General features: G+C 41.2%; 1 protein-coding gene across 1 annotated transcript in view; it reads left to right on the top strand.

Annotated features, from left to right (window-relative positions):
- Window positions 1-326: 326 nt before the first annotated feature.
- Window positions 327-26,416, top strand: part of LOC112223149 (2-oxoisovalerate dehydrogenase subunit beta, mitochondrial) — an 89,121-nt gene continuing 63,031 nt past the window's right edge. Inside the window, exons 1-7 of the mRNA XM_024386155.2 lie at window positions 327-708; window positions 8,512-8,589; window positions 8,707-8,775; window positions 11,229-11,362; window positions 15,111-15,266; window positions 16,352-16,460; window positions 25,328-25,425. Coding sequence (XP_024241923.1) covers window positions 513-708; window positions 8,512-8,589; window positions 8,707-8,775; window positions 11,229-11,362; window positions 15,111-15,266; window positions 16,352-16,460; window positions 25,328-25,425 — 840 coding nt within the window. The 5' untranslated portion in view covers window positions 327-512. The remainder of the gene's footprint in view (window positions 709-8,511; window positions 8,590-8,706; window positions 8,776-11,228; window positions 11,363-15,110; window positions 15,267-16,351; window positions 16,461-25,327; window positions 25,426-26,416) is intronic.

Genomic DNA, 26,416 nt, shown 5'->3' with positions numbered 1-26,416 from the left:
TGTTTTGCACCGGCTGAAAGTAGATGGTTGACTTCGGGCTAGAATCGGGTGCCCGCTCTGTCGGACGGCGAAGTTGACTCAAAATAAAAGTGATATAAAAAGCACGTGTAGTAATGAGTATGATTCTGTGTTTTCTCATGCAAAGTGATTGCTTTTGATACAATGCTTTATCTGACATCCAATAAAACAAACATAAAACATATATTTTATGGAAAATGTATGTTGTATGTTTCTGGACGATACCATGCTGCCTTGTTGACAACATCAACCGACCGGCGCAGATTACTGTTCGATATGAGAGGCGCTCCTCCCTACCCGCTTTCGCCAGACGACGTGACGGACACTTCAACGCGGGCCAGGGTAAAATAGGTCCCTCAAGTATTCAGGGTCGATTGGACAAGAGGCTTAACCCTCTGACACAACCGACTGTTTCAACCAACTACAGCCCCTTTCGACTAAAAAGGGACGCTGTCATTATTATCTTCTTCCTGTTCAGTCCACTCACAACAGCAATGGCGGCTGCTGCACGGTTTCTTCTCAGAGGTGCAGTCTCCAAAGCCCCCATCGCGAATGTAAATGTCGGTGCTCAGAGCTCGTTTGGGATCACACTGCTGAGGTTATCCCCGAATTGCTCATCCAAAACTAAAACACAAAGAAGGAATGCTGCGCACTTCACCTACCACCCTGACCCTGTCCCCACAGAGTATGGTAAGTGAAATGCCCTTGCGTTCTAAAATAATTTCTCATACAGCCAACTATCTTTGCTGAAATGTTAAAAAGATCATTTGAAAATATCTTCAATTCGTGGTCTGTACATTTTTTTCTATATGAGTTAGCTAGCTATCTAACTAACATGATAACATTAGCTAGTTGGTTATAACGTTATTCCAGCTGCATTCCTGCTTTGCTTTTTCTGTTGGCAAATTGGCTGTGTTGCATGCCCATACTTCTGTTTGGCAGATGTAGATGACCGTCACATGGCTCTTCCAAGGGTATCAGTGAGCATTTCTGGCAGTGGACAGCTGTTTGGAGCTGCTTAGAAAGTAATTCATAATAATTTCCTCTTTTTTTTTTCTTCATGTGAATACATTAATATATGAAGGGGGAACATATATATATATTCAATACAGCTAATTCATGAGTTGAATCAACAGCTATGTTTAAACCCTTTCTCGTGCTTGGAGTCTTCAGATTTGGCACAAAATCGAGTGACATAAAACACAACTTTTCTTTCCTACATGTATGATACATCTACCAACATGCACATATTTACCTCGACTAACCGGCGCCCCACACATTGACTCTGTAACGGTACTCCCTGTATATAGCCTCACTATTTTACTGCTGCTCTTTAGTTATTTGTTACTTTTGTTTCTTATTTTTTACTTATATTTTTCTTAAAATTGCATTGTTGGTTAAGGGCTTGTAAGTAAGCATTTCACTAAGGTGCATGTGACATAAAATGTGATTTTGATACTGTTTGTTATCATATACTATGCATTTTACAATTTAATTATACATTGACAATGATCCTGGGAAATTCCTGGATATTGCTGTGACTCACTTTTTTTTTTGTGTGGAGACCTCAGAAGTGTACTGTGACATTTCGTATCTCCCAATGTTACAGTGTGACGTTTTCAAAGGCTCACATACATGAAGTTTATGTGATTGCAAAAAATTATATGCTTCACACCATAAAGATGTACTTTAATATGATTAATAAAAAACAAATTGATACTGTCATTAACAGGGTTTTTCAATAATTACTCATAATTGTTTTCGTTAAGTGGAGACATCACACAACATCAGCTGTTCAGGAAAGGATTTTTCTGAATGACAAGTCAAGTGATAAAGACCTTGTGTGATACTGCACACAATTTAACAAAAGCCAAAGTGTGGGAATTAATGTTCATCTCAAGGATTGACAGAACATTTGTGTCTGTTGGGGCGGTCAAGATAATTAGCCTACTTCGTGGACAACATTAAATCAAGATTCCTGAGGTAAAGATTAGGGTTCGTGTACGTTTTGATTGTTTGTTTTCCGAGTTAAAACGGCCTGTTATTAGTTTGAGAATATAAAACCAAAAAAAACAACTTGATATTTAGATGGTTAAATGTGGAATGCCTGGTCAAGTGCACAGCCAACACTTCCCATCCTTTCAAAGTAGGTCGCCCTTAAGTTATTTTATTTTTTTTTAATACTAGGCTAGTCAGTTAAGAACACATTTTTATTTTCAATGACGGCCTAACAAAAGTCAAAAGGCCTCCTGCGCAGACGGGGGCTGGTATTAAAATATAGGACAAAACACACATGACGCATCCACAACTGTCAGTAAGACTGTCCATGATATGATTCTTTGAATGAAGAGATAAAACGGTCCAGTGAGTTTTTTTTGCAGTACGTTCCATTCGCTAGCTGCAGTGAACTGAAAAGAGCCAAAGTGCGGGAATTAATGTTGATCTCGATGAGGGATGTGTGCGCTTTGGGGACTTTTTTATCAGAATGTGACTGGCAGAACGGGTGTTGTATGTGGAGGACAGGGGCTGCTATAGGTATATCAGATAAGAGTGGGGAGTGAGGCATAAGAGGGTTTTATAAATAAGCATCAACCAGTGGGTCCTGTGACAGGTATACAGAAATGAGGAGTATAGAGGGCAGTGATGTGTCCGATAAGGAGCATTGGTGGCAAATCCGATGGCTGAATGGTAAAGAACATCTAGCCGCTCTAGAGCACCCTTACCTGCCGATCTATAAATTACGTCTCCGTAATCTAGCATGGGTATGATGGTCATCTGAATCAGAGTTAGTTTGGCAGCTTGGATGAAAGAGGAGCAATTTCGATTGAGGAAACCAAGTCTAGATTTAACCTTAGCCTGCGGTTTTGGATTATCTTGGCAAAGGAGAAATGCTCTCTGACAGGGATGTAAGCACATTTCTGCACAAAATTTGAGTGAACTAAGCTTTTTGTGCATATATGCATTTATTTCAACTAACACTTTACATTTTGTGTTTAGATTTTTGCTCAGTGTAGTATCAGCTGTCTGTATCTTCCTGACAGGTGGTTCTTTTTTTAAACATTTTTAAGAAACTAAATATGCTTCTCTACATTTCTGCTGAAGTCTGGGTAAAAGATTGAAAGGAATAGTTCCTGGATGTTACAAGACTGTGTTAGCCCTCTTCGCTAAAGCCCATAAGGATGAGATGAGGAAGGTAATGTAAAGGATGACACACTGCTTGCTTCATGAGTACCACTTCCCCCTAATTCAGCTTATATCCAAAGTTGAGCTCGGGACCTCTGCTTCAGACATGTCTGCCCTTACAATAAAATATACAAAACATTTGAAGTGTGGCGTCCCATCAGGCTATTCATTTTACTGCAATCAGGGTCACAGTGTTTATTGGTAGTCTTAAACAAATCTACTTTGAAACAAACGTATAGACCTTACACACATGGTAATGTTCTTTAAAAAAGACACCTGTACCATGTCAGATGTAGAGTTGAAATGTATTCAATTTTGAGTTTGTATCCCAATATTACACTTTTATACATCACAGAGGACTAAATTATAATGAAACTGTTTGACATAGAAACATCAGATTTTCTGCAAGCCCCCCACACAAAAAATGAAATTATGAAAAATATTAACATTCCACCCATGGGGGCACTAGGTAATTTTACTGCAGGAAACAGTAAGGATTCTTCAGTAGTCTGTTGCCATTCAACGAGGGATGACTTGTTTCCAGCCAAACTGAAGTATGCGGACACCTTTAGTTTCATGTCTCTGGCAAGGGCACATATTATAAGGGTAACGTGACTGACTGGGTTAAGACTTTGTTAGCCTGCGGAGCTAAGGCCTAGGCTTTGGTTCTGTGACTTGCGACGCTTTCGTGATGAGTAACTTGTTAGAGACCTGAAAAGTTGCATTGTGTGGTGCACTGGAGACCTGAGTTAGAACCCCATCAGTCAAACTAATACGTCTTCAGGTCAAAGGCAATAATGTTGCACATCACATGCATGGATCACTAATCCACCTCTGTTGCAGTCTCATTGGAGTACACAGAACCTTCTGCTTCTGTTTGCCAAAGAAAGTGTTGTTGTGCAGTAGGCTTGAGGTTGAACCCAGTCAGTCATGTACAAAATTATTGGCACCCTTAATCAAGATGAGCAAAAAAATATTGTCTAAAATAAATAATGCAAATCCTATGTTTTATTGTATGCAAAAAAAAATGTATATTTTATACTGAAACAATTGCCCAGAGAGATTTTGTTTAACAAGTGACAATATTTATTCTAAAGATATGGGTCAAAATGATTTGTCTCATGCTTTAATTTTTTAAAATTTTATATACCTTTTAATACCTCCACCTTGTGAGGATGATGGCATTGAGACTTTTTCTAAAATGTTTAATGAGACTGGAGAACTCCATACATAATATTTCCAGATCCTTGATATTCTGACATGGCCATTGCAAAATGTAGATATTTGTGGTCAATTAACAATTTCTTTGGATTTTGGGTGACTTGGGGTTATTGATTTGCTGGAAGATCTACCTCCGGCCAAGTTTCAGCCTCCTTGCAGAGGCAACAGGTTTTTTGGCAAAAATATTAGGGTACTGGTTAAAGTTCATGATGCCGTTGACCTTAACAAGGGCCCCAGGACCAGTGGAAACAAAATGGCCCCATTAAAATCAGATCAACCACCATACTTTACAGTCGGTATAGGGTTATTTTCTGCTTATGCATCCTCATTTTGACCCCAAACCCACAACTGGTGTGTGTGGCCAAAAAGCTATATTTTCATATCATCCAACAAATGTAAACACTTAGAGTTTGATAAACTGCATTGGCACTTGGATTGGAATTGGTGCGATGGTCAGATGAGGTGAGAAATGGTAATCGGAGCCAAATAGCATTTCTTGTCACATATAACGTGTATATATAACGTGTCCTGCCCATTCTGACCATAATGCAGCAGGCACAACCATGTTCCAGTGTGTCTAAGGTTTCAGGAATAGGGTCATAGTAGCTTATAGCCCAAGCGGTTCAAACGCTAGTCAAGTTCATAGGAAGAAAATAAATTCAACATTTTGATTTGATTTATTAGGATCACCATTAGCCGACACCAATGGCAACAACAAGTCTTACGGGGGTTCGACACACAACGAAAAATACTATACACACACAATGTTTTAAATGTAAATTGTATGTGTAACAGATACACACATGTCAGTACATACCAACAAGTAGGTCACATGAGGGAGAGGCGTTGTGCCGTGAGTTGTTTCTTTATTATATTTTTTTAGACCAGGTTTGCTATTCACTTGCGCGATATAAGATGGGAGTTCCATGCCTTCATGGCTGTGTACGTTTCCTTGAATTTGTTCTGGACCTGGGGACCGTGAAAATATCCTTGGTGGCATGTCTGGTGGGGTAAGTGTGTGTAAGTTGACTATGCAAACAATTAGGATTTTCCAACACAATGTTTCTTAAAGAAACAACAGGAAGTCAGTCTTTCCTCAACGCATTAATATTAGCCCTCTGATTACAATGAAGCGCAAGATGTGCCAGTTGCAGCTTAACCATTTCTTTCTTTGCAGCACTTGACCATATGACTGGACAATAATCAAGATTAAACTAGAGCCTGCAGGAATTGCATTGTGCAGTGTGGTGTCCAAAAAAATCAGAGCATCTCTTTATTACGAACAGACCTCGCCCCATCTTTACAACCTTTTGAATCTATGTTTTGACTGTTACAGTTTACAATCAAAGGTAACACCAAGTCATTTAGTCTCCTTAACTTGTTCAACAGTCACACCATTCATTACCAGATTCAGCTGAGGTCTAGAACTTAGGGAATGATATAATGCCCTTAATTTTAGAGCTGTTCAGGACCAGTTTATTTCTGGCCACCCATTCTAAAACAGACTGCAACTCTTTAAGGGTTTCAGTGGCTTCATTAGCTGGGGTTGCTGATGCGTATATGGTTGAGTCAGCAGCATACTTGGACACACATGCTTTGATTAATGCCAGTGGCAGGTCATTGCTAAAAATAGAAAGTGTAGAGGGCCTCGAGTGCTGCCCTACGGTACACCACACTTTACATGTTTGACATTAGAGAAGCTTCCATTTGAAAAAAGCTCTGAAAAGCCATACCAGTTAAAAGTTGGGACACACCTATTCATTCAAGGGCTTCATTCAAGTGTTTTTCTTTATTTGTACTATTTTCTACATTGTGGAATAATATTCAAGACATCAAAACTATGAAATAACACATGGAATCATGTAGTAACCAAAAAAGTGTGTGTATGACACAAGTAATCTTTCCACCAGTTGTTTACAGACAGATTATTTCACTTATAATTCACTATTACAATTCCAGTGGTCAGAAGTTTACATACACTAAGTTGACTGTGCTTTTAAACAGCTTGGAAAATTCCAGAAAATGATGTCCCGGCTTTAGAAGCTTCTAATTTACATAATTTGAGTCATTTGCAGGTGTACCTGTGGATGTATTTCAAGGCCTACCTTCAAACGCAGTTCCTCTTTGCTTGACATCATGGGGAAATCAAAAGAAATCAGGCAAGACCTCGGAACAAAATTGTGGACCTCCACAAGTCTGGTTCATCCTTGGGAGCAATTACCAAACGCCTGAAGGTACCACGTTCATCTGTACAAACAATAGTACGCAAGTATAAACACCATGGGACCACACAGCTGTCTTCCCTCTCAGGCAGGAGACGTGCTGTGTCTCCTAGAGATTACGGGAAACGGGTACAAAAGTATCTATCTGACCTCAAACCTATCGAAAATATGTGGGCAGAACTGAAAAAGCGTGTGCGAGCAAGGAGGCCTACAGACCTGACTCAGTTACACCAGCTCTGTCAGGAGGAATGGGCCAAAATTCACCCAACTTATTGTGGGAAGCTTGGGGAAGGCTACTCGAAACGTTTGACCCAAGTTAAACAATTTAAAGGCAATGCTACCAAATACTAATTGTGTGTATGTAAACTTCTGACCAACTGGGAATGTGATGAAAGGAATAAAAGCTGAAATATATCATTCTCTCTTATTCTGCCATTTCACATTCTTAAAATAAAGTGGTGATCCTAACTGACCTAAGACAGGGACTTTTTACTAGGATTAAATGTCAGGAATTGTGAAAAACTGTGTTTAAATGTAGTTGGCTAAGATGTATGTAAATTCTGACTTCAAATGTATCTAACAGTACAGCTCCCACAATCTTCCTATTGTACATTTCTTTCAAACAAACCAATCTTCAGTCATTCGTCAGTGCAGCACATGTTGAGTGCCTTTCTCTATAAGCATGCTGAAAGTCTGTTAAATGGAATTGTATTTGGTCAAACACAATGTTTTCCACCAGTTTGCTGAGAGTTGGTAACAAGCTGATAGGGCTGCTGTTAACCAGAAAAGGCTGCTTTAACACTCTTAGGTTGCGGAATGACTTTGGCTTCCCTCCAGGCCTGAGGACAAAGACTTTCCTCTTGGGTTCGATTTAAAGATATGACACAGGAGTGGCCGTAGAGTGTGCTACCATCCTCTACATATTTCCATCAAAGTTGTCAATGCCAGGATTGTCATTATTGATCAATAACAATATTGTCTCCACCTCTCCCACACTAACTTTACTGAAATTCAGACTTACATTGCTTTTCTTTCAATATTTCTTTTTATGTATGAGTATGATGGCTCACTGTTCGTTGTTGGCATTTCCTGCCTAAGTTTGCTCACTTTGACAATTAAGTAATCATTAAAATAATTGGCAACATTGGCTTCAGAAACTGCCAGAAACCTGTTTAACACAGCGTTTGATTCTGTCTGTTCTCTTCTAGCATTCTTTGCTGGCAAAGTACCAGAATGTTGTCTCTGTAAATTCAGTTCTCCAAATTAATTTAAAATAACCAATCTGAATGCTGAAGTGCGGCATGGTTACTCGCATATGTGCCAAATATTTTGCTGTGCATCCTGATGTAAAAATTTAGGGAGGGCCAGTGCGACTAGAATTTTTTTCATTGTTCTCCTAAATACCTTTTTGTGTGCCTACATTTTTCAACCTAGGCACTCATGTGTTCCTTGTAAAAAGGTCAGAGTAGAATCTTGAAATGCGTCTGAGAAGATGAATATATAAACCTTTGGTAAAATTGGAAATTATAGTTGGAACTTGGTACACATACAATGAATGCGATATTTGCCATATTGAAACTGATTATATAAATATAGAATTTTAATACTAACCTAATTTGAAATCTGAATGCAATATTCATTCAGTTTCAAATTAAATACAAGTTCAATTTATGAATTAAACGATTCCATCTGTACATTACAAATTCTCTCTCTCTCTTATTATATATATATATATATATATGTGTGTGTGTGTGTGTGTGTGTGTGTGTGTGTGTGTGTGTATGTATGTATATTTAAAAAATATGGAATTCAAATCGTTTCTGTTTGCACTTTAATCGTTCAATAAAATTCTCCCAACTTCTTCTAGGCCCCACTACAAAGATGAACTTATTTCAGTCTGTGACCAGTGCCTTGGACAACACTCTCGCCAGCGACCCCACCGCAGGTAATGGTCTGGGTAGTCATTTCATGTATTCATCAATATCTTGGAAGACATGCAATTTAGAAATATTAGGTTTATGTATTACTGTGTCAATCAATATGAGCTTCATCTGTGCTTCAGTCATCTTTGGGGAGGATGTCGCCTTTGGTGGAGTATTTCGTTGCACCGTGGGTCTCCGAGACAAATATGGTAAGAGGCTGAATCCTTTCCCCTTACCATTTTAGACAAATAAATCAGTATGTTTGTGCTGATTAATTTTAATTACATTGTGATGCCACCAGATGGCAGCCGAGGATCATTTTCATGCCCTTGTTGGTCACAACTCCTAGTGTGTGTGTGCATACACCTATTGGTCAAAACTCCAAAATTGTGTGTTACTTTGCATGTGTGTGTGATAGTCCTGACATAGCTGTGCTTGCTTACAATTGTTGATGGCAAGGAGATGCATTTCTACAGAAACTCTTTTTTCATATAGTTGTAATCATTTTTGTCAGCTATGCCCATGCATACTGTTAGGCTATTCATTGCACAGTTGTATTCCTTCTCTTATTATCCTAATATGAAATGATGGATTGACTTGTGCGGGTGTACTGCTGCTACAAATGTGCGGGTTTTGAAATGGCCATTATATCTTTTGTGTGCTGCCTCCTCATAATGTAGAATTCTTTACCCTCAACTCCATAATGTGGAAACCAGTCGTGATTCACCCCTGGCTAGGTGGAAATGTATGATTAGGTTTTGGAAAAGCCAATGCTCCCTCTCTGCTGTCTTTTGTTGTCATTGACGTCAGATGTGTTGACCTTCTGCTAGGGATCATTATTTTTAATCTCGTCTGAGGTAGATGGCGGAGAGGGATTATTTTTTTATTATTATCCCCCTCTCTCTACCATTATACTACATGCAGGTTTATGGGAAGTATCCTGATCTCTATTTTGTGTGGGTGACTGACTCATTCACCCCAGTGATGCATTACTCCTCCACTGAGTAGCGTGCGCACAGGAAGTGTCTCCTGCGCCGTTCACCTGGAAACGACTAGCCACTTCGACCTCTGTCTTTCTATTTCTCCTAAATGAAAATGAGTATCATGAATGACTAGCTAATAGATGCCTCAAACATGTGCAAGTGCAGTGCATATTCATCAAATGTGAGCTCCAAAAGTGTTTGGACAGTGACACAATACTTGTGTAACCAAAAGTATTGGGACAAATTCACTTATGTGTATTAAAGTCGTCAAAGGTTTAGTATTTGATCCCATATTCCTAGCACGCAATGTTTAAATCAGGCCTGTGACTCTACAAACTTGTTGGATGCATTTGCTGTATGTTTTGGTCGTGTTTCAGATTAGTTTGTGCCCAAATGAAATGAATGGTAAGTAATGTATTGTGTCATTTTGGAGTCACTTTTATTGTAAATAAGAATAGAATGTTTATGAACACTTCCACATTGAGTGAAAAAATGGTAACCTCCCCTCTTATCGTAATGGTCAGAGGTTAGCGTGTCTTGAGGGTATGATATTTGTGCGTCTAACATTGTCACTCATTATTCACGATTCATTCAGGACTATCCGTAATCATGGTAGCATCCACATTCATGTAGATGTGACTCCAAAATGACACGATACATCATCTGTAACACAACCAAAAACAAACAGAAAATGCATCCATCAAGTTTGTAGAGTCACGCTGTGATGTACTCATTGCATGCTTGGAATATAGGATCAAATCCTAAACTTTTGGTCCCCTAAAATAGGGAGACTGTAAAAAGCACTGTCATTTCTAAACGGTTCACCCGATATGGATGAAGATACCGTCTGCACTTTAACACCATAGTCACCGTATCATTTCAAATACAAAGTTCTGGATTACAGAGCCAAAACGACGACAAAGCATTCTCACTGTCCCCAACACATTTGGAGCTCATTGTGTCACTCATTGACCACCAGATTTATTTGTTGTATACTCTGGCTGTGTTTTACAAGTACACGGGATTCTGATTTGACTGACAGGTTGGCCTAATTCTTCATTTCTGAGCGCTTGTAGGGCTCTAATGGTGTCCGGTTTTTGGTGAGAAGTGGGCACTTGCGGTAAGGACAGAAAAGAGGTTTGGCGGTACCAATGAAAGAAAATACTTGCTTCTTGGCAATTAAACAAAGCAAGGGAACCAAAATAACATTCCTCACAAAATGTAGAGCCCCAGTCCTGCGGCTCCCGGTCAAGATTATAGAGTGCAATGATGGAAAAATAGTTTTTGTTTATTATTCAGACTAGGGCTTTTTAGTGCATCACAGCCTAATTTGCTCCAGTTGAGGTGGAGTCATCTCTCTCTCTCTCTCTGAATGTCATTTATTTTAAGTCCGGATGCTATTTTAAGGAGACACTGCAATGAATTAACACACTTATGAAGCAAGTGTTGGGTAGGGGAGTGACTGACAAACCTTGTCATCCATCATTGTCCTATTACACTGTATTTTGCTTGGATTTCATCCCTAATTGAAAAGGAATGAGGGGATGTTTTGGAAGTGATTAGTCAGCAATGCACAGCATTAACTCTTTCCTTTGGTTGATATGGGTGTGCTGTTATTTGTCATCAGCCCCCTTGGTAGATAACTGAGTAACCCTCTCCCCTCTTCTTTTTCTCTCCAGGTAAAGACCGTGTCTTCAACACTCCTCTGTGTGAGCAAGGCATTGTGGGATTTGGAATCGGTGCGGCAGTTGCCGGTGCCACGGCCATCGCTGAGATCCAGTTTGCCGACTACATTTACCCTGCCTTCGACCAGGTGAGCCAGTCTGACTGCGCGCTGTGCATGAAGTGTAATTTCTCAGTCACTTGTTTGCCTGTTTGCTTATGCCGATGGTTTTATTTGTTATTGTCATAGCCCAGCCTCTTGTGTGACGGGAACAGATTTGATCAGGGACTACTGGGATCCCATTTCCCACTTCTGCTTCACTCATGCATATGTTTTCACCCACCAACAAACACCTGCCTCATCTGCATCCATGTCAATCTTGTGTAAATATAATATTATCCCTAGTGAGTTCTCTGCTCATAAGTGATTTGGCTTCCACACAATCAAGTTGTAATCAAACAATGTCAAAAAAGCAAAACATTATAATTGAGGTGCAATTTGGCCAGATGCCAACCACACACTAGCTTTTAACACTATCTGCTGACGCATTTCCACTCTAAATAGCACAGCTGGTGTTTGAAAGACAGGAAATTGACACCGGAAATCTGCCCGAACTATGCCTCCCTCACTGTAAAAATTTGCTCAAAGATAACACTAGGGTAGTGAGTCTACCTCAGAAGATAGCAATGGGGCTTTAATGCACTGACCTGGAAATCGTGCGCGGGTTCACTATCCGGCCTTGTCTGTTATGCTGGCACTCGTTTCCAGGCAGCATATCCGCATCCCAAAGACCAATGAGTTTCCCTCCCTTGTCAAGGCAACCGAAAAACCGCTGCATGTTGATAATGAGATATTTCAGACTGCTGCCATATTGCACAGAGTAAAATGGCATACACATAGCGTCAGGCGCGTTGAATCACACACACACACACACACACACTACTCTCTCTGTACTCTCAATTAAAACGAGGGAATCCAACATGGCCCCCAGAGATGCATAAAATCAAGAAAGAATTGTATACCTGAATATTAGATGAAAGAGAGCCTTGGATACCACCAGTGGAAGGGTCAGGTTCTGTCAACCGTGAATACATGGGGGGGGTGGATGGTTCTGAAATCAGGTTCCTAGGGACTTGGAGTTATTCACCTATTTTATATGATAGTCAGAATGTATTGACAAGAATGAAGTATGCTTGAATATATTAACCACAGACTTAAAAGACCCCTCAGAAGCTGTGGTCTTCAATAGTTTTTTTTGTGGTGGGAGAGGTAAATTGTAGCGTGGTAATATTCTATATAAGTATTTACTGTGCATTCTGAAAGTTTTCAGACCCCTTCACTTTTTGAACATTTTGTTACGTTACAGCCTTATTATCAAATTTATCAACTAATTCTTTCCCTCATCAATCTACACACGCTACCCCATAATGACAAAGCGAAAACAGGTTTAGAACTTTTTGCAAATATATATTTAAAAAAAGCATACCTTATTTGCAAGTATTCAGACCCTTTTGCTGTGAGACTCAAAATTGTGCTCAAATGCACCCTGTTTTCATTGATCATCCTTGAGATATTTTATCAACTTGATTGGAGGCCACCTGTGTTAAATTCAATTGATTGGACATGATTTGGAAAGGCACACACCCGTCTATATAAGGTCCCACAGTTTACAGTATATGTCAGAGCAATAACCAAGCCATGAGGTCGAAGGAATTGTCCGTAGATCTCCGAGCTTTCTGGGAAAGGGTACCAAAAACGTTCTGCAGCATTGAAGGTCCCTAAGAACACAATGGCCTCCATCATTCTTAAATGGAAGAAGTATGGAACCACCAAGACTCTTCCTAGAGCTGGCCACCTGGCCAAACTATGAACTAATCAGACCTACTCAGGGCATGGGCCTGGGTAGCTCACAAATAAAAAATGTCTCTACAACCTTATTCCATGGGCAGGACACAGGAGAAGAGCGAGAACAGACCTTCATCCCATTTATACCAGATATATTCAAAATTCAGTTGTTGCCCAATCCACAGACTAAACCAAAGGTAGTAAAACTAACCAGCCAAAATCCTCTAGGAAGCGGGTCACTTCTATTTGTGAGGACCTGAGGGGGTGGGCTGTGTCATGACGTTGCCCTCTGAGTACAGCGAGCACCATCCCCCGCTCTCTGCTTCTACAACCAAACTGCTGTGGGCAGAGTGAGGTCGTAAATTCCTAAGGAAAACCATGCCTCATGGACACACAGTTATAGAGAGTAGTTTTTCATGGAGACAGAGGAAATCCTTCCACCTCACAGAACTTGAGGTACGAACAAATTTCATGTACCAGAGAAAGTGTAAAAGATCGGTGAAGAAACCAGCTACGAACTGGTCCGTTTGGCACAACTTGGGAAGCTCAAGAGTGACGGTGTGGCCACATTACCATAACGCTGTTTATATAATAGCCTCAGATATGAGGTTTACATCTAATTGTTGTATAAGATGAATGAGTGAGTATGATACGGTTTGTATAATTGTGTAATATGATTGTGGACTGTTTTAATGAAGACAAATACAATTCCCTTTTGATTTGAACTAAATCAGAGGACCGCCCCTGAGCCCAGTTAGGATCAGACATCCTGGGACAGCCCTTTTCTGCCATTCCGAATAAAACACAACTTTGAGAAATTATCATGGGACCAAGCTTACCTCAATTACGAGATGGCTAAAGGTTGTAGAATCTTTTAACCATACCACGTGGTTAAACTCTTCGACTATCGATACCGACAGAATAAGAACAAGTCTTTGATACTAATTACTAGTCTGCAGCTAGGAATTCGGTATCATTGAACGTGAAGAACGACAACCGCCGACACATCCATTCTATAACGAATGTCACTTGGAACAATCCCCTCTAACCAAGACAGAGGGAGAGAGGCGGACAATTCTACAAAAGAAAGACTTTTCACCAGCGATCAAGACGACACATTGAGCGTAAATATATATATTGATTGCAATTTTTCCCGAATGAGTGGGCGTTCATGTGTAAAGGAATAGCATTTTAATTGTTATAATTAACTCTGTAGTGACTTCTTGGTAAAACCCCCACTCCCCTTTTGTCAAACAAGCTGCCATGCCGGGTCAGCCCACTAGGGCACATTCTATCATTTCATGTAACCATATTTACTGTTTATGCATTTCTGTGAATTACTTAGTTGGTAATAAATAAATGATTTAAGACAATTGATGTATGGATGACTCATAGTGAAGACTGGGTTCGTGCAGATAACCAACAATTTACGACGTTTGGAATGAGACTAACGTGAGGTAAAATAAAATAAATAAATAATTCATCAGAAGACTATTGATCAGATATGAAAATATCTGAATGGTTATATTGGGAAATTATAACTTTAATCTGAATACTTTCCTTGGTGCCCCAACTTCCTAGTTAATTACAGTTACATGATTATTCGGTTTAACCGAGGAACTAATTACAGAGAATCTTTGATAAAAACGAAGTCTTCAGTTTAATGATAGTAAAGACACGACAGCTGGGTAGTACAATTTTATACAGTGTCGACAGAGTTCACTCTGAACAACTGCAAGTAACCATAGAGATCATACATATAGCGTTCTATTCTGAAGACACTTTTTTTGTTGTTGTCTGTCAGCCATGTTTGGTTTCTTACACACATTTCAGTAGTCAATTCTCTGGTTTCTGTTGGAGAGTTTTGGCCCCTCGGAGGTGGGAAGGGCGTACTGGTCCTTGGGCATAAATTAGGGCCGAGCCTACAAAATCGTGTGAGGTCCAAGTCTTTCTGTTATGGGGGACTGAGGTATTGTTATGAATGTCTAGCTGTGACTGACCAACTTGATGAGTGGTGATGTTATTATTTATGTATCTCTCTGTCTGCCCTCAGATTGTAAATGAAGCAGCAAAGTACCGCTACCGCTCCGGCAACCTATTTGACTGCGGGAACCTCACCATCCGGGCGCCGTGGGGCTGCGTGGGCCACGGCTCGCTCTACCATTCCCAGAGTCCAGAGGCCTTCTTCGCCCACTGCCCAGGCATCAAGGTTAGACAGTCATCCCTATTTCCTTCCTTCCCTCACTCCCTTTCTCCCTCCATCCCATCCTCCACTCACTCACTTCTCCACCTCACATGTACTTTTAAAGCACCTTATAACCTATTTACTTCTGCACTGCTTGCCCCTTCCTTAATGAGCCTGTCTTTATGGTCTAAGGCACACACATCTTTCTCTTTGTATCAGTTAGCCAATCTCTCTCTTCACTTCACTGCACTTATTACATATATTTTGGTGTAGTCGATCTCCGTGTATGTACCTTGCTAAAACACCTACTGGACTGTTTGGATTGTTGATTTGATGAGGGTAGAAAAATATCTACCTCAAATTGCTGTTGACCTATTCATGCACCCACTCCCTTCATTTCCAAACCCTGCTGGCTGCTGCATTGTGCTTTACATCCATAGAAATGAAAGGGAAATTGAGCACACAGACTCTCAAATAAATACCTGACTCACTGTACGCCGTGTGCTGTCACCTGGGGTTCAACCGGCTGATCTGTGAGCGTGTGTGATTTAAGCTGGCATTTAAGGCACGTACGCTCGGAGGGAAACGAGTGCGTGCTAAAAATGTCAAATATGATTCAACCCCCCCCCACACACACACACACACACACACACCATCATGAAAGGAATAAAAGTCTAAAGTTCTCCTACGCAGCCAAGCACCACAGCACCAGTTAGCGCTTTACAGCCATAGTCAATTCAGTAAACATCCTCTGTTGTCTTTTTCAAAGGTCAAGGTAATAAACACTGCAAGGGGTGAGAGAAGGCTCAAATGTCTTGCTCAGATATAGAGGAAGCCGGCTTCTGCTTTCCACCCAATTGCACATTGTTTGGATCTGGGTTGTTTGTGTGCGTATCAGTTGAATAGTATGGTCTGTTCTGGTACAGATGCACCCTGTTTGCACTACTAAGTCAAGGCTGTACTGTTGTCCTGGGTACACTGCCTTAATAGTTGCTGTAACTGTGCTGAAAAAGGACAACGTTATAAGAAAATGTCCGAGCCAGTACAGTTCAGGTTGGCACGATATATAGTGTGGAAAAGGTAATATTGTACTATGTATATCACTCCAGGTTGTAATACCCAGAGGTCCGGTCCAGTGTAAGGGACTGCTGCTGTCGTGCATCGCAGATCAGAACCCCTGCATATTCTTCGAGCCCAAGATCCTCTACAGAGCAGCGGGTGAGTGAAAGAGCCCATCTGACCCAGGTGATGTGTGTTTGTAGGCGAGGTGTGTTTACAACAAGTTTCCTCAAGCATTCTCAATGACCTTCTGTCAGCCTTTTTGTCTCCTTGGTGACAGATGGCTTGTTATTGTTGTGCCAGAACAGAACAGCAAACAAACTATGTCCTAGCTGCTTGGCTCTGGACTGAGTGTGAGTGAGTTCAATAGATTCAATCGCAAGTGTGAACCAGCTGGTCCAAATGGGCCGTAAAGTGCTGACAGCCTCTGTCCTGTCTCCTGGCTAGCTGTCCACTCTAGCTCTGGCAGGACTGGCAGCATGCTGGCTCGGGCGCCTGCCTCAGGCCTACTTCGTTTGTTTTGGCTTTTAGAGCAGGGATCGACGGCCTTCACGACAGAATGACCTCTTATTATCCCTTTCAACAAAGCCTATAATTTCCACACACAGCTTTGGGTGATAAGAGTCTATTCAATTAAGTTGTGAGATTGTTTTGATTAAGGCATTAGAAAGTTGTCATGCGCAGAACATAATTTTTCTTCTCAGGTATTAAAACCACTCAATCCAAAACGAGCCTTATGTCTGTTTTTCCCTCTGTCTCTTCTGGGATTGTGTTCAAATCAAATTTTATTGGTCACATACACGTGATTAGAAGATGTTATTGCGGGTGTAGCGAAATTCTTGTGCTTCTAGCTCCGACAGTGCAGTAATATCTAACAACATACAGTTGAAGTCGGAAGTTTACATACACTTAGGTTGGAGTCATCAACTTGTTTTTCAACGCCTCACACATTTCTTGTTAACCTCTCTAGGGTATGTGGGACGCTAGCGTCCCTCCCATCTGGCCAACATCCAGTGAGGTTGCAGAGCGGCAAATTCAATTACAGAAATGCTCATTATAAAACTTCAGAAAACAAAACATATTTTACATAGGTTTAAAGATGAACTTCTTGTTAAACCAACCACAGTGTCATATTTATACAATGCTTTTCGGCTAAAGCATACCTAGCCCAGAACATAGCCCAGTTGACAAATTATTACAAACAGTAACCAGCCAAGCAGAAGCATTACAAAACTCAGAAATAGAGATAAAATTAATCCCTTACCTTTGATGATCTTCATATGGTGGCAATCAGAGGACATTAATTTACTCAATAAATGTTCCTTTTGTTAGATTAAGTCTCTTTATATCCAAAAACCTCAGTTTTGTTAGTGCATTTTCTTCAGTAATCCACAGGCTCAAACTCAGACACAAATCCAAATTGTGTCCGTAAAGTTCATAGAACATGTCAACCGATGTTTATATTCAATCCTCAGGTTGTTTTTTAGCCTAAATGATCTATAAAATTTCAACCAGACAATAACGTCGTCAATATAAAAGATAAACAAGAAATGCACATGCGCCTGAAAAAACTCTGCGTCACGTTAGGGTCCACTCGTTCAGACTGGTCTTACTCCCTTATTTATAAGAATACACGCCTGAAACTATTTCTAAAGACGGTTGATATCTAGTGGAAGGCATAGGAACTGCAAATGGAGTCCTAAGTCAATGGATACTGTAATGGCATTGAATAGAAAACCACAAAACCCCCCCAAAAAACGACTTGGATTTTTCTCAGGTTTTCGCCTGCTAAATCAGTTCTGTTATACTCAGACACTATTTTAACAGTTTTGGAAACTTTAGAGTGTTTTCTATCCAAATCTACCAGTTATATGCATATCATATCTTCTGGGTCCGAGTAGCAGGCCGTTTAATTTGGGCATGCTTTTCATCCAAAATTCCGAATGTTGCCCTCTACCCTAGAGGTTAAACTATAGTTTTGGCAAGTCGGTTAGGACATCTACTTTGTGCATGATGACACACAATTTTTCCAACAATTGTTTACAGACAGATTTTTCTCACTTATAATTCACTATCACAATTCCAGTGGGTCATAAGTTTGCATACACAAAGTTGACTGTGCCTTTAAACAGCTTGGAAAATTCCAGAAAATTATGTCATGGCTTTAGAATCTTCTGATAGGCTAAGTGACATAATTTGAGTCAATTGGAGGTGTACCTTTGGATGTATTTCAAGGCCTACCTTGACATCATGAGAAACAAAAGAAATCAGCCAAAAATTGTAGACCTCCACAAGTCTGGTTCATCCTTGGGAGCAATTTCCAAATGCCTGAAGGTACCACGGTCATCTGTACAAGCAATAGTACGCAAGTATAAACACCATGGGACCACGCAGCCGTCATACCGCTCAGGAAGGAGACGCATTCTCTCTCCTAGAGATGAACGTACTTTGGTGCGAAAAGTGCAAATCAAACAGCAAATGACCTTTTTGAAGATGCTGGAGGAAACGGGTACAAAAGTATCTATATCCACAGTAAAACGAGTCCTGTATCGACATAACCTGAAAGGCCCCTCAGCAAGGAAGAAGCCACTTCTCCAAAACCGACATAAAAAAGCAAGACTACGGTTTGCACATGGGGTCAAAGATCATACTTTTTGGAGAAATGTCCTCTGGTCTGATGAATCAAAAATAGAAGTGCCCATAATGACCATCGTTATGTTTGGAGGAAAAAGGGGGACGCTTGCAAGCAGAAGAACCCTATCCCAACCTTGAATCACGGGGGTGGCAGCATCATGTTGTTGGGGTGCTTTGCTGCAGGAGGGACTGGTGCACTTCACAAAATAGATGGCTTCATGAGGATGGAATTGATTTGGATAAATTGAAGCAACATCTCAAGACATCAGTCAGAAAGTTGAAGCTTGGTCGCAAATGGGTCTTCCAAATGGACAATGACCCCAAGCATACTTCCAAAGTTGTGGCAAAATGGCTTAAGGACAACAAAGTCAAGGTATTGGAGTGGCCATCACAAAGCCCTGACCTCAATCCTATAGAAAATTGTTGGGCAGAACTTAAAAAGTGTGTATGAGCAAGGAGGCCAACACACCTGACTCAGTTACACCAGTTCTGTCAGGAGGACTGGGCCAGAATTCACCCAACTTATTCTGGGAAGCTTGTGGAAGGCTACCTGAAACGTTTTGACCAAAGTTAAGCAATTTAAAGGCAATGCTACCAAATACTAATTGAGTGTATGCAAACTTCTGACCCATTGGGAATGTGATGAAAGAAACAAAAGCTGAAATAAATAATTCTCTCTCCTATTATTCTGATATTTCACATTCTTAAAATAAAGTGGTGATCCTAACTGACCTAAGACAGGGCATTTTTATTCGGATTAAATGTCAGGATTTTTGAAACTGAGTTTAAATGTATGTAAACTTCCGTCTTCAATGCAACGCAAACAAATCTAAGTAGGAATGAATTAAGACTTTATACTAATGGACGAGCGATATCAGAAAGGAACGGACTAAGATACTGTAGAATAGTATAGAAAACAGTATATGCATATGAGATGAGTAATGCAAGATATGTAAACATTAAGTGAATGATAGACCGTAGAATAGTATAGAAAACAGTATATGCATATGAGATGAGTAATGCCAGATATGTAAATATTATTAAAGTGACAAGCGTCCATTCCTTAAAGTGGCAAGTGATTCCTAGTCTATGTCTATATGCAGCAGCCTCTAATGTGCTAGTGATGGCTGTTTAACAGTCTGATGGCCTCGAGATAGAAGCTGTTTTTCACTCTCTCTGTCCCAGCTTTGATGCACCTGTACTGACCTTGCCTTCTGGATGATAGCGGGTAGGGTAGTTTGCCCCCGGTAATGCATTGGGCTGACCGCACTACCCTCTGGAGAACCTTGCGGTGATACAGCCCGACAGGATGCTTTCAATCGTGTCTGTAAAAGTTTGAGGGTTTTAGGTGACAAGCCAAATTTCTTTAGCCTCCTGAGGTTGAAGAGGCTCTGTTGCGCCGTCTTCACCACACCGTCTGTGGTCCAGTTCAGTTTGTCTGTGATGTGTATGCCAAGGAACTTGAAGAATTCCAACTTCTCTGCTGCGGTCCTGTCGATGTAGACAGGGGGGTGCACCCTCTGCTGTTTCCAGAAGTAGTCCACGATCATCTCCTTTGTTTTGTTGACGTTGAGTGAGAGGTTGTTTCCCAGGTACCACACTCCCAGAGCCCTCGCCACCTCCCCGCAGGCTGTCTCGTCATAGCTGGTAATCAAGCCTACTACTGTTGTGTCTTCTGATAACTTGATGATTGAGTTAGAGGCGTGCTGGCCATGCAGTCATGGGTGACGAGGTATTTCAGGAGAGGGCTGAGCATGCGCCCTTGTGGGGCCCCAGTGTTGAGGATCAGCAGAGTGGAGGTGATGTTTCCTACTTTCGCCACCTGGGGGTGGCCCATCAGGAAGTCCAGGACCCAGTTGCACAGGGCGGGGTTCAGACCCAGGGCCTCGAGCTTAATGATTAGCTTGGAGGGTAATATTGTAGTAATAATGCTATTTTCAATCTATGTAATTGATGAAAAAACAAACAACTGTCAAATTCCCGAAGCTGTTAGGTCATTATGTAGATTATTTATGACATGCATGCCACACACAGCCTAGCGGAATAATCTGTCTGGTAGTAAGAGCATGCAGTGCTCAACTGGTAGTTGTGTGGAGCAGCTCACAGAATTAATATGGCAAGACAGCCTGTGTGACTGACACTTACATTTTTTTTAATTTAAAATATTTTATATTTTATGTAACTAGGCAAGTCAGTTAAGAACAAATTCTTATTTTCAATGACGGCCTAGGAACAGTGGGTTAACTGCCTTGGTCAGGGGCAGAACGAGAGATTTTTACCTTGTCAGCTCGGGCAATTGTGCTCCATCATGGTAAGCGACACACACACACACACATAAACAAACCAATTCCATGATGAAGCTCCACCATAAATTAATATTAGAAAAGATTTCCCTGATTTCTCTGCCCAGGTTTTCAACAATATTATCTTTCGTCATGATTCGTCCAGTTTTAGCATGTGATTTTGCGCCATAGCCCAATGGTGGTTTTAGCTGAGTTATGTTTATGTTTTAATTGCCGGGGGGGAAATAGGGAGCAATACCATCGTATATCATTTACATAGTCACGATAGGACAAAGGTTGACATCGGCCAGCAACGCACAATAGGCAGCAGTTATACGACTAACTATGAGGAACAACATACAGATGTCACAACTCACTTGGTGCACTCACACCATCCCACAAGTCCACAGAGATATGGAGGAGTCCAGTTGTTGGGCAGGGCTGAGGTGTAGGAGCTTGTTCCCCTTTCTGCAATTGCTTGGAGACTGTGTAGTGTGAGACCTGGAGAGTCAGAAGGGTGTTTGGCCCCCTAGCAACTGCCATAGCTACTTCCTTGGCAACCAATAAGAGCCAGGTCACACAGGTCCGAGAGAGTTTGAGAGGTCAGTTTATGGTACCCATATACTTTCAGGCACCACTCCTGGTTGGATGGAGAGTGGAGTGTGCAACTTGAAAGGGTTGTGAGGTGCTAGTAAGAGGCACTGTCAGGGAATTCGTGACACTATGCAACATTCTGCTAAATGTGGAAAGCTATGCTGTCATCAGTGTGCAGTTTATAATGTAGTCATTAACTTAGTGTGAGTGTATGCTTCCAAATGGCAGAATATAGGATATGTGGCAGTGTTGACTCTTTAAAAAAAAATATATATATATATTTTTTTGTGCGCACCTTTTTGTGCCATTTCTATGCATGTCTGAAGTGTATTATTGCCTAAACTGCAGGTGTCTCCATTTACATTCAACCCTGGGTTGATTTTTCCTTGAGCGGATGTACGGAGAGAGGGAACATACTTATAAATAATGTGTACACTGCCTATTGACCACAAGAATCCCAAACAGACATAGTATTTGACAAAAACAGAATCATTCCAAACCTTGATTACATTGGGATACGATCACATATGCCTCTATTTATGGGTGGGTATAGTAGTAAACTTCCTAAATTAAAATAACTTTTAGCTGATTTTTCCTGGTGATTTTTACAGTCTTTATGCTATAAGGACTTGGGGGGGGCAAATAAAATCACCCGCTGGCCGAATTTGGCCTGCGGGCAGCCTTTTGGGATAACCCAGCTCTAGTCTGACAGTAATATAGTGAGGTGAACTGTTAGTCACAGTAATATAGTTTAACAATCAAGTTGAATTCTACCTCTTTAGGGCCTGCAAGGATATGTTTCAGTTTTGCAATGTTCTTGGCACAGAAAAGCAGTTGCCACATGTATTTTTCCACTCGTTATCTTTTATTTTGGATGTCAAATTGTGTTTGATGCTTCTCAGGAATTCAAGAGCAGCCTTTTTTTCCTACTGCAGAGTAAAAGTCATATGAGCCATGACACTTACTGTCTCAGTCTCTCAAAATGTGAATGGAATAGCACCTCAGTTTTATATATCCCTCATCAAAACCCTAGGTCTTTCTGTGAGGTTTGTTTCATTTTCAGATGGACTAAACCCAGTTACTTGGAAGTACAGTGGGATATGCAGGTCCAAATTGTGTACAGTGTCTATGACTTAATGAAACCACGTCAGAGAGGGAGAGATTCGGTGCGTCTCTTTGAGGAGAAGTAACTCTTGTCTGACTGAAATAGTTCCATGGCATACCACCTAATGCAGATTTCTCTCCTTTTCTGAAAATATCTCCTAGCTATGTTTCCCCAGAGCGAAATGACCCCATTTTGTTCCTTTTCCCCCCCGAACTTGGTGTCAACAATCCCTTGTCTGTTTCCCACAGGGCTCTCAGAACTGGTAGCAGTTAGGGAATTACTTTAATTTCCGAAAAGCGCAGAAAGCACTACCTCGTGCCGGCTCCTAATCCCTCTGAGCGATGCTTGTTTAGATGATGTCATGTAATGTTTTTCATTGAAACAGTCATTTTCTTTTCTTACCAAGCCAGAGGGGATGGAACCACAAGCGCTGGCTTTATCAGGACCGTTGTTAAATGTAGGCTAGTTAGTGACAGAGATTCCCAATATTAAGAGAATATTTTTTTATGAAGACTGTTATACATCACCATTGTCACGTGAGCTTATGATCTCACAGCTGGATGTTGAGTGGACTTCCTTTAAGTGAGTTGGGGACTGAAAAAAGGCAATCACCGCCTGACATTGGTCTTCTTGAGTAAGATCGGTCACTACTACTATAAAATTACTGCTGTGTCACGGTCTGAAACGGGGAAGCTATGTACACCAGAGGAGGTTGATGAAATTCCACTATATAAAGATCCCTGAATCCAGTCAACAGTAGTTCACTGTTTTGTTCATTGGTGGCAGGGGTGGGATTTTATTTGATGCCTGTTGTGGCTTTCTGTGTAAGGTTAACTTAGTAGTTTACTGTATGCTTACGTATTAGAAGTATCTCAAGATGTTCCGAGAGAGAAATCATTTGAAATTTCCATCATTGGAGTTGGTATTTTGAAAGAGTGCATTTTCTTTTTCCAATTCCACATCTTTCTAAATAACCCTGAGGATTAGATGACTTGCTCTGAGAGATACTGATTAACCAACATAAGCAGCCTCTCATCCCTGACATCACTTAAATTTGGAAGCCATTTAATTGTAAATAAATGTCCCATGTGGCCTATAGGTGAATCTATGATTCATTTGAACCATGTACCAGCACACACACTGACTTCAGGATTGGGTTGGGAAAAGGCTTGCAAGAGGTAGCTCTTTTGACTCGTTTGAAATTGAAGTCGGCAGCCTGTTTCTTAACCTCTAGAGGGGGAATGGGTGGAAGTCATCCCGACTGTTCCAGGAAGAGTACAGTCGGAAACCGTAATGTCTCCCTCGAGTATCAATAGTACGCCCAGTGGCTGTTGCAGTTCATGTGTTACCTTGCAAGAGACGTTTTTATTTTTAAAGAGCACCAGTCTCCCCACTGAACACCCACACACACCTTCTGAAGGTCTTATCTTGCTTGTCAGGGTCAAAGCTGTGTATGGTGAGCGCCAAATACCTGTGTAATGTTGTTACCAAATAACTACATAATAGGCTGTTGGTGCCTCAGGTTTTTTTTTGTTGCCACCAAGTGTTTAGGAACTCAAAGATTACTACAAATAGGGTGCCAAAGGGTCGGATGCATGAATATAATGTCCCTTGTGTGTGGAACACATTTTGAACTATATCCTGTCCCGCAAATGTTTTGTTGTCTACATTGATCAGGGTGACTGGCCTATAGTTGTTCACTAGATATTGTTAGCGCATAGATTTATTTTCTTATTAATAATAATATGCCATTCAGCAGACGTTGTTTTCCAAAGCGACTTAGTCATGCGTGCATAAATGTTAGGTATTTGTGGTCCCGGGAATCGAACACACTACCCCTGGTGTTGCAAGCGTCATGCTCTACAAACATAGCAGCAGAGGACCATAGAGAGGCGCGCACACAAGGCTCCTTGTGATTGATGAGGTCTGGGAAAAGCATCTCAAATGGGCCAGAGACTTTGTTCCTAACTGGAAGCACAGATTGTAGGCTTTCATTTGTGAGTGTGCCGGTTATTTCCCTTGTCATCCACTCCATCATTGAGCTCTACGGGTGGTTATGGACCATCCTTTGACAGAGAAACCACAGTTGGCCATAACAGAGTGATTAATGTGTGTTCGGATTTTGACCCCCAATTATATTCCTAGCGTGTGTAGTTGTGTATGTGCACCAGGTCAGGCTGGCCGTACTGATAAGATACTTGGGCTCTTTCTAAAAAAAATATATATATATATATATATATATATATATATTCTCCTTCACTGCACTGATCTGCAAGATTAGCTTCCATCATAGCGTTTCACCTGTCAACTAATTTACAATCAGTGCGGATGAAGGGGAGGAGATGAGAGTACAGGTTTTGAACCAATTGAGACAGAGGTTGTGTTTTGTTTTTTCTCTGTTTGCTTTGCAGTGGAGCAGGTCCCTACAGAGGCCTACACCATCCCACTTTCGCAGGCCGAGGTAATACAGGAAGGAAGTGACGTCACTCTGGTCGCGTGGGGAACACAGGTGAGACGTGGAAGAATGAGCCATGTGTTGATTCTACGTACTCGAGCCATAGAGGAGATGGAGCTATATATCTATTTATGATTGTGCATGAGTCATGACCTTAGCCAGAAGTCATTATTTATGGTATGGAGGCGGGCAGAGTAGGGACATCCGCATTACATCTTGGGTCTTTGACATTTTTAAGCCGACATGGACGAGCCATGGATTACCTCCTAGCTCCATCACAAGCCCACGCCTCTCAACAGGGGCTTTCTCACCAGGGGTTGGTGGTTTATCGTGTCTACACTGACGTCTCCGTTGGACCGATGCTGCTCCACAGTGTTAACAGTCCACGTCTACACAAGGCCTTCCATTGTCTTCAACTCCTGTCCCCCTGATTTATTTTCCTCAGGAGAGGATTATGGTCTCTATAGCGCTCTTGGTGTCGTTGCCCCTTACAAAGATTACGCTAGCCCACTTAATGGGCTTAACCCACCCAGAGAAGGAGACTAATGTAGGTACAGCTGAAGAGCAGAGGGGGTCTAAGCCTGAGGGCCTGGAATAACTGGGAAATCAACTCGATCAAAGCCGTTATTATGCAAAGATGAAAAATCCACCCAAGTAGTGGAAATCGGGGCTTTTTAAAATGCCACCCCATTACTCCGGTAATCCATCAGCCTTCCATGGATGAGTGAAAAGAAAACAACTCCCAGCAAGTGGAGCGGTCGGAACCGCGCCTGGATCCTGCCGTGAAGGCCTGCAAATGAGCGTAACAGAGGGGTTCATTTTGCCAGTCCTGGAAATCCCTACTGTTATATTGTGAAGTTTCAGAGGACCGTTGGCATTTTATTGCGCACTTTAAACCTGTTCATATCTTGACAGAAGTACTCGGCTATATCATTGCTTCAGCAATATTCAGTATATTAGTAGTCATCTCTAGCAAGGTTGACTAACACCAGAATAGAATATTTATCTTTTTAATATGCCTATTGTAGACTTGTGTCTATATGGG

Source organism: Oncorhynchus tshawytscha, linkage group LG23 (assembly GCF_018296145.1).
Source record: "Oncorhynchus tshawytscha isolate Ot180627B linkage group LG23, Otsh_v2.0, whole genome shotgun sequence".
Classification (NCBI taxonomy): domain Eukaryota; kingdom Metazoa; phylum Chordata; class Actinopteri; order Salmoniformes; family Salmonidae; genus Oncorhynchus; species Oncorhynchus tshawytscha.
The sequence above is the reverse complement of the archived record's forward strand: the minus strand, read 5'-3'. Positions and strand labels throughout refer to the sequence as shown.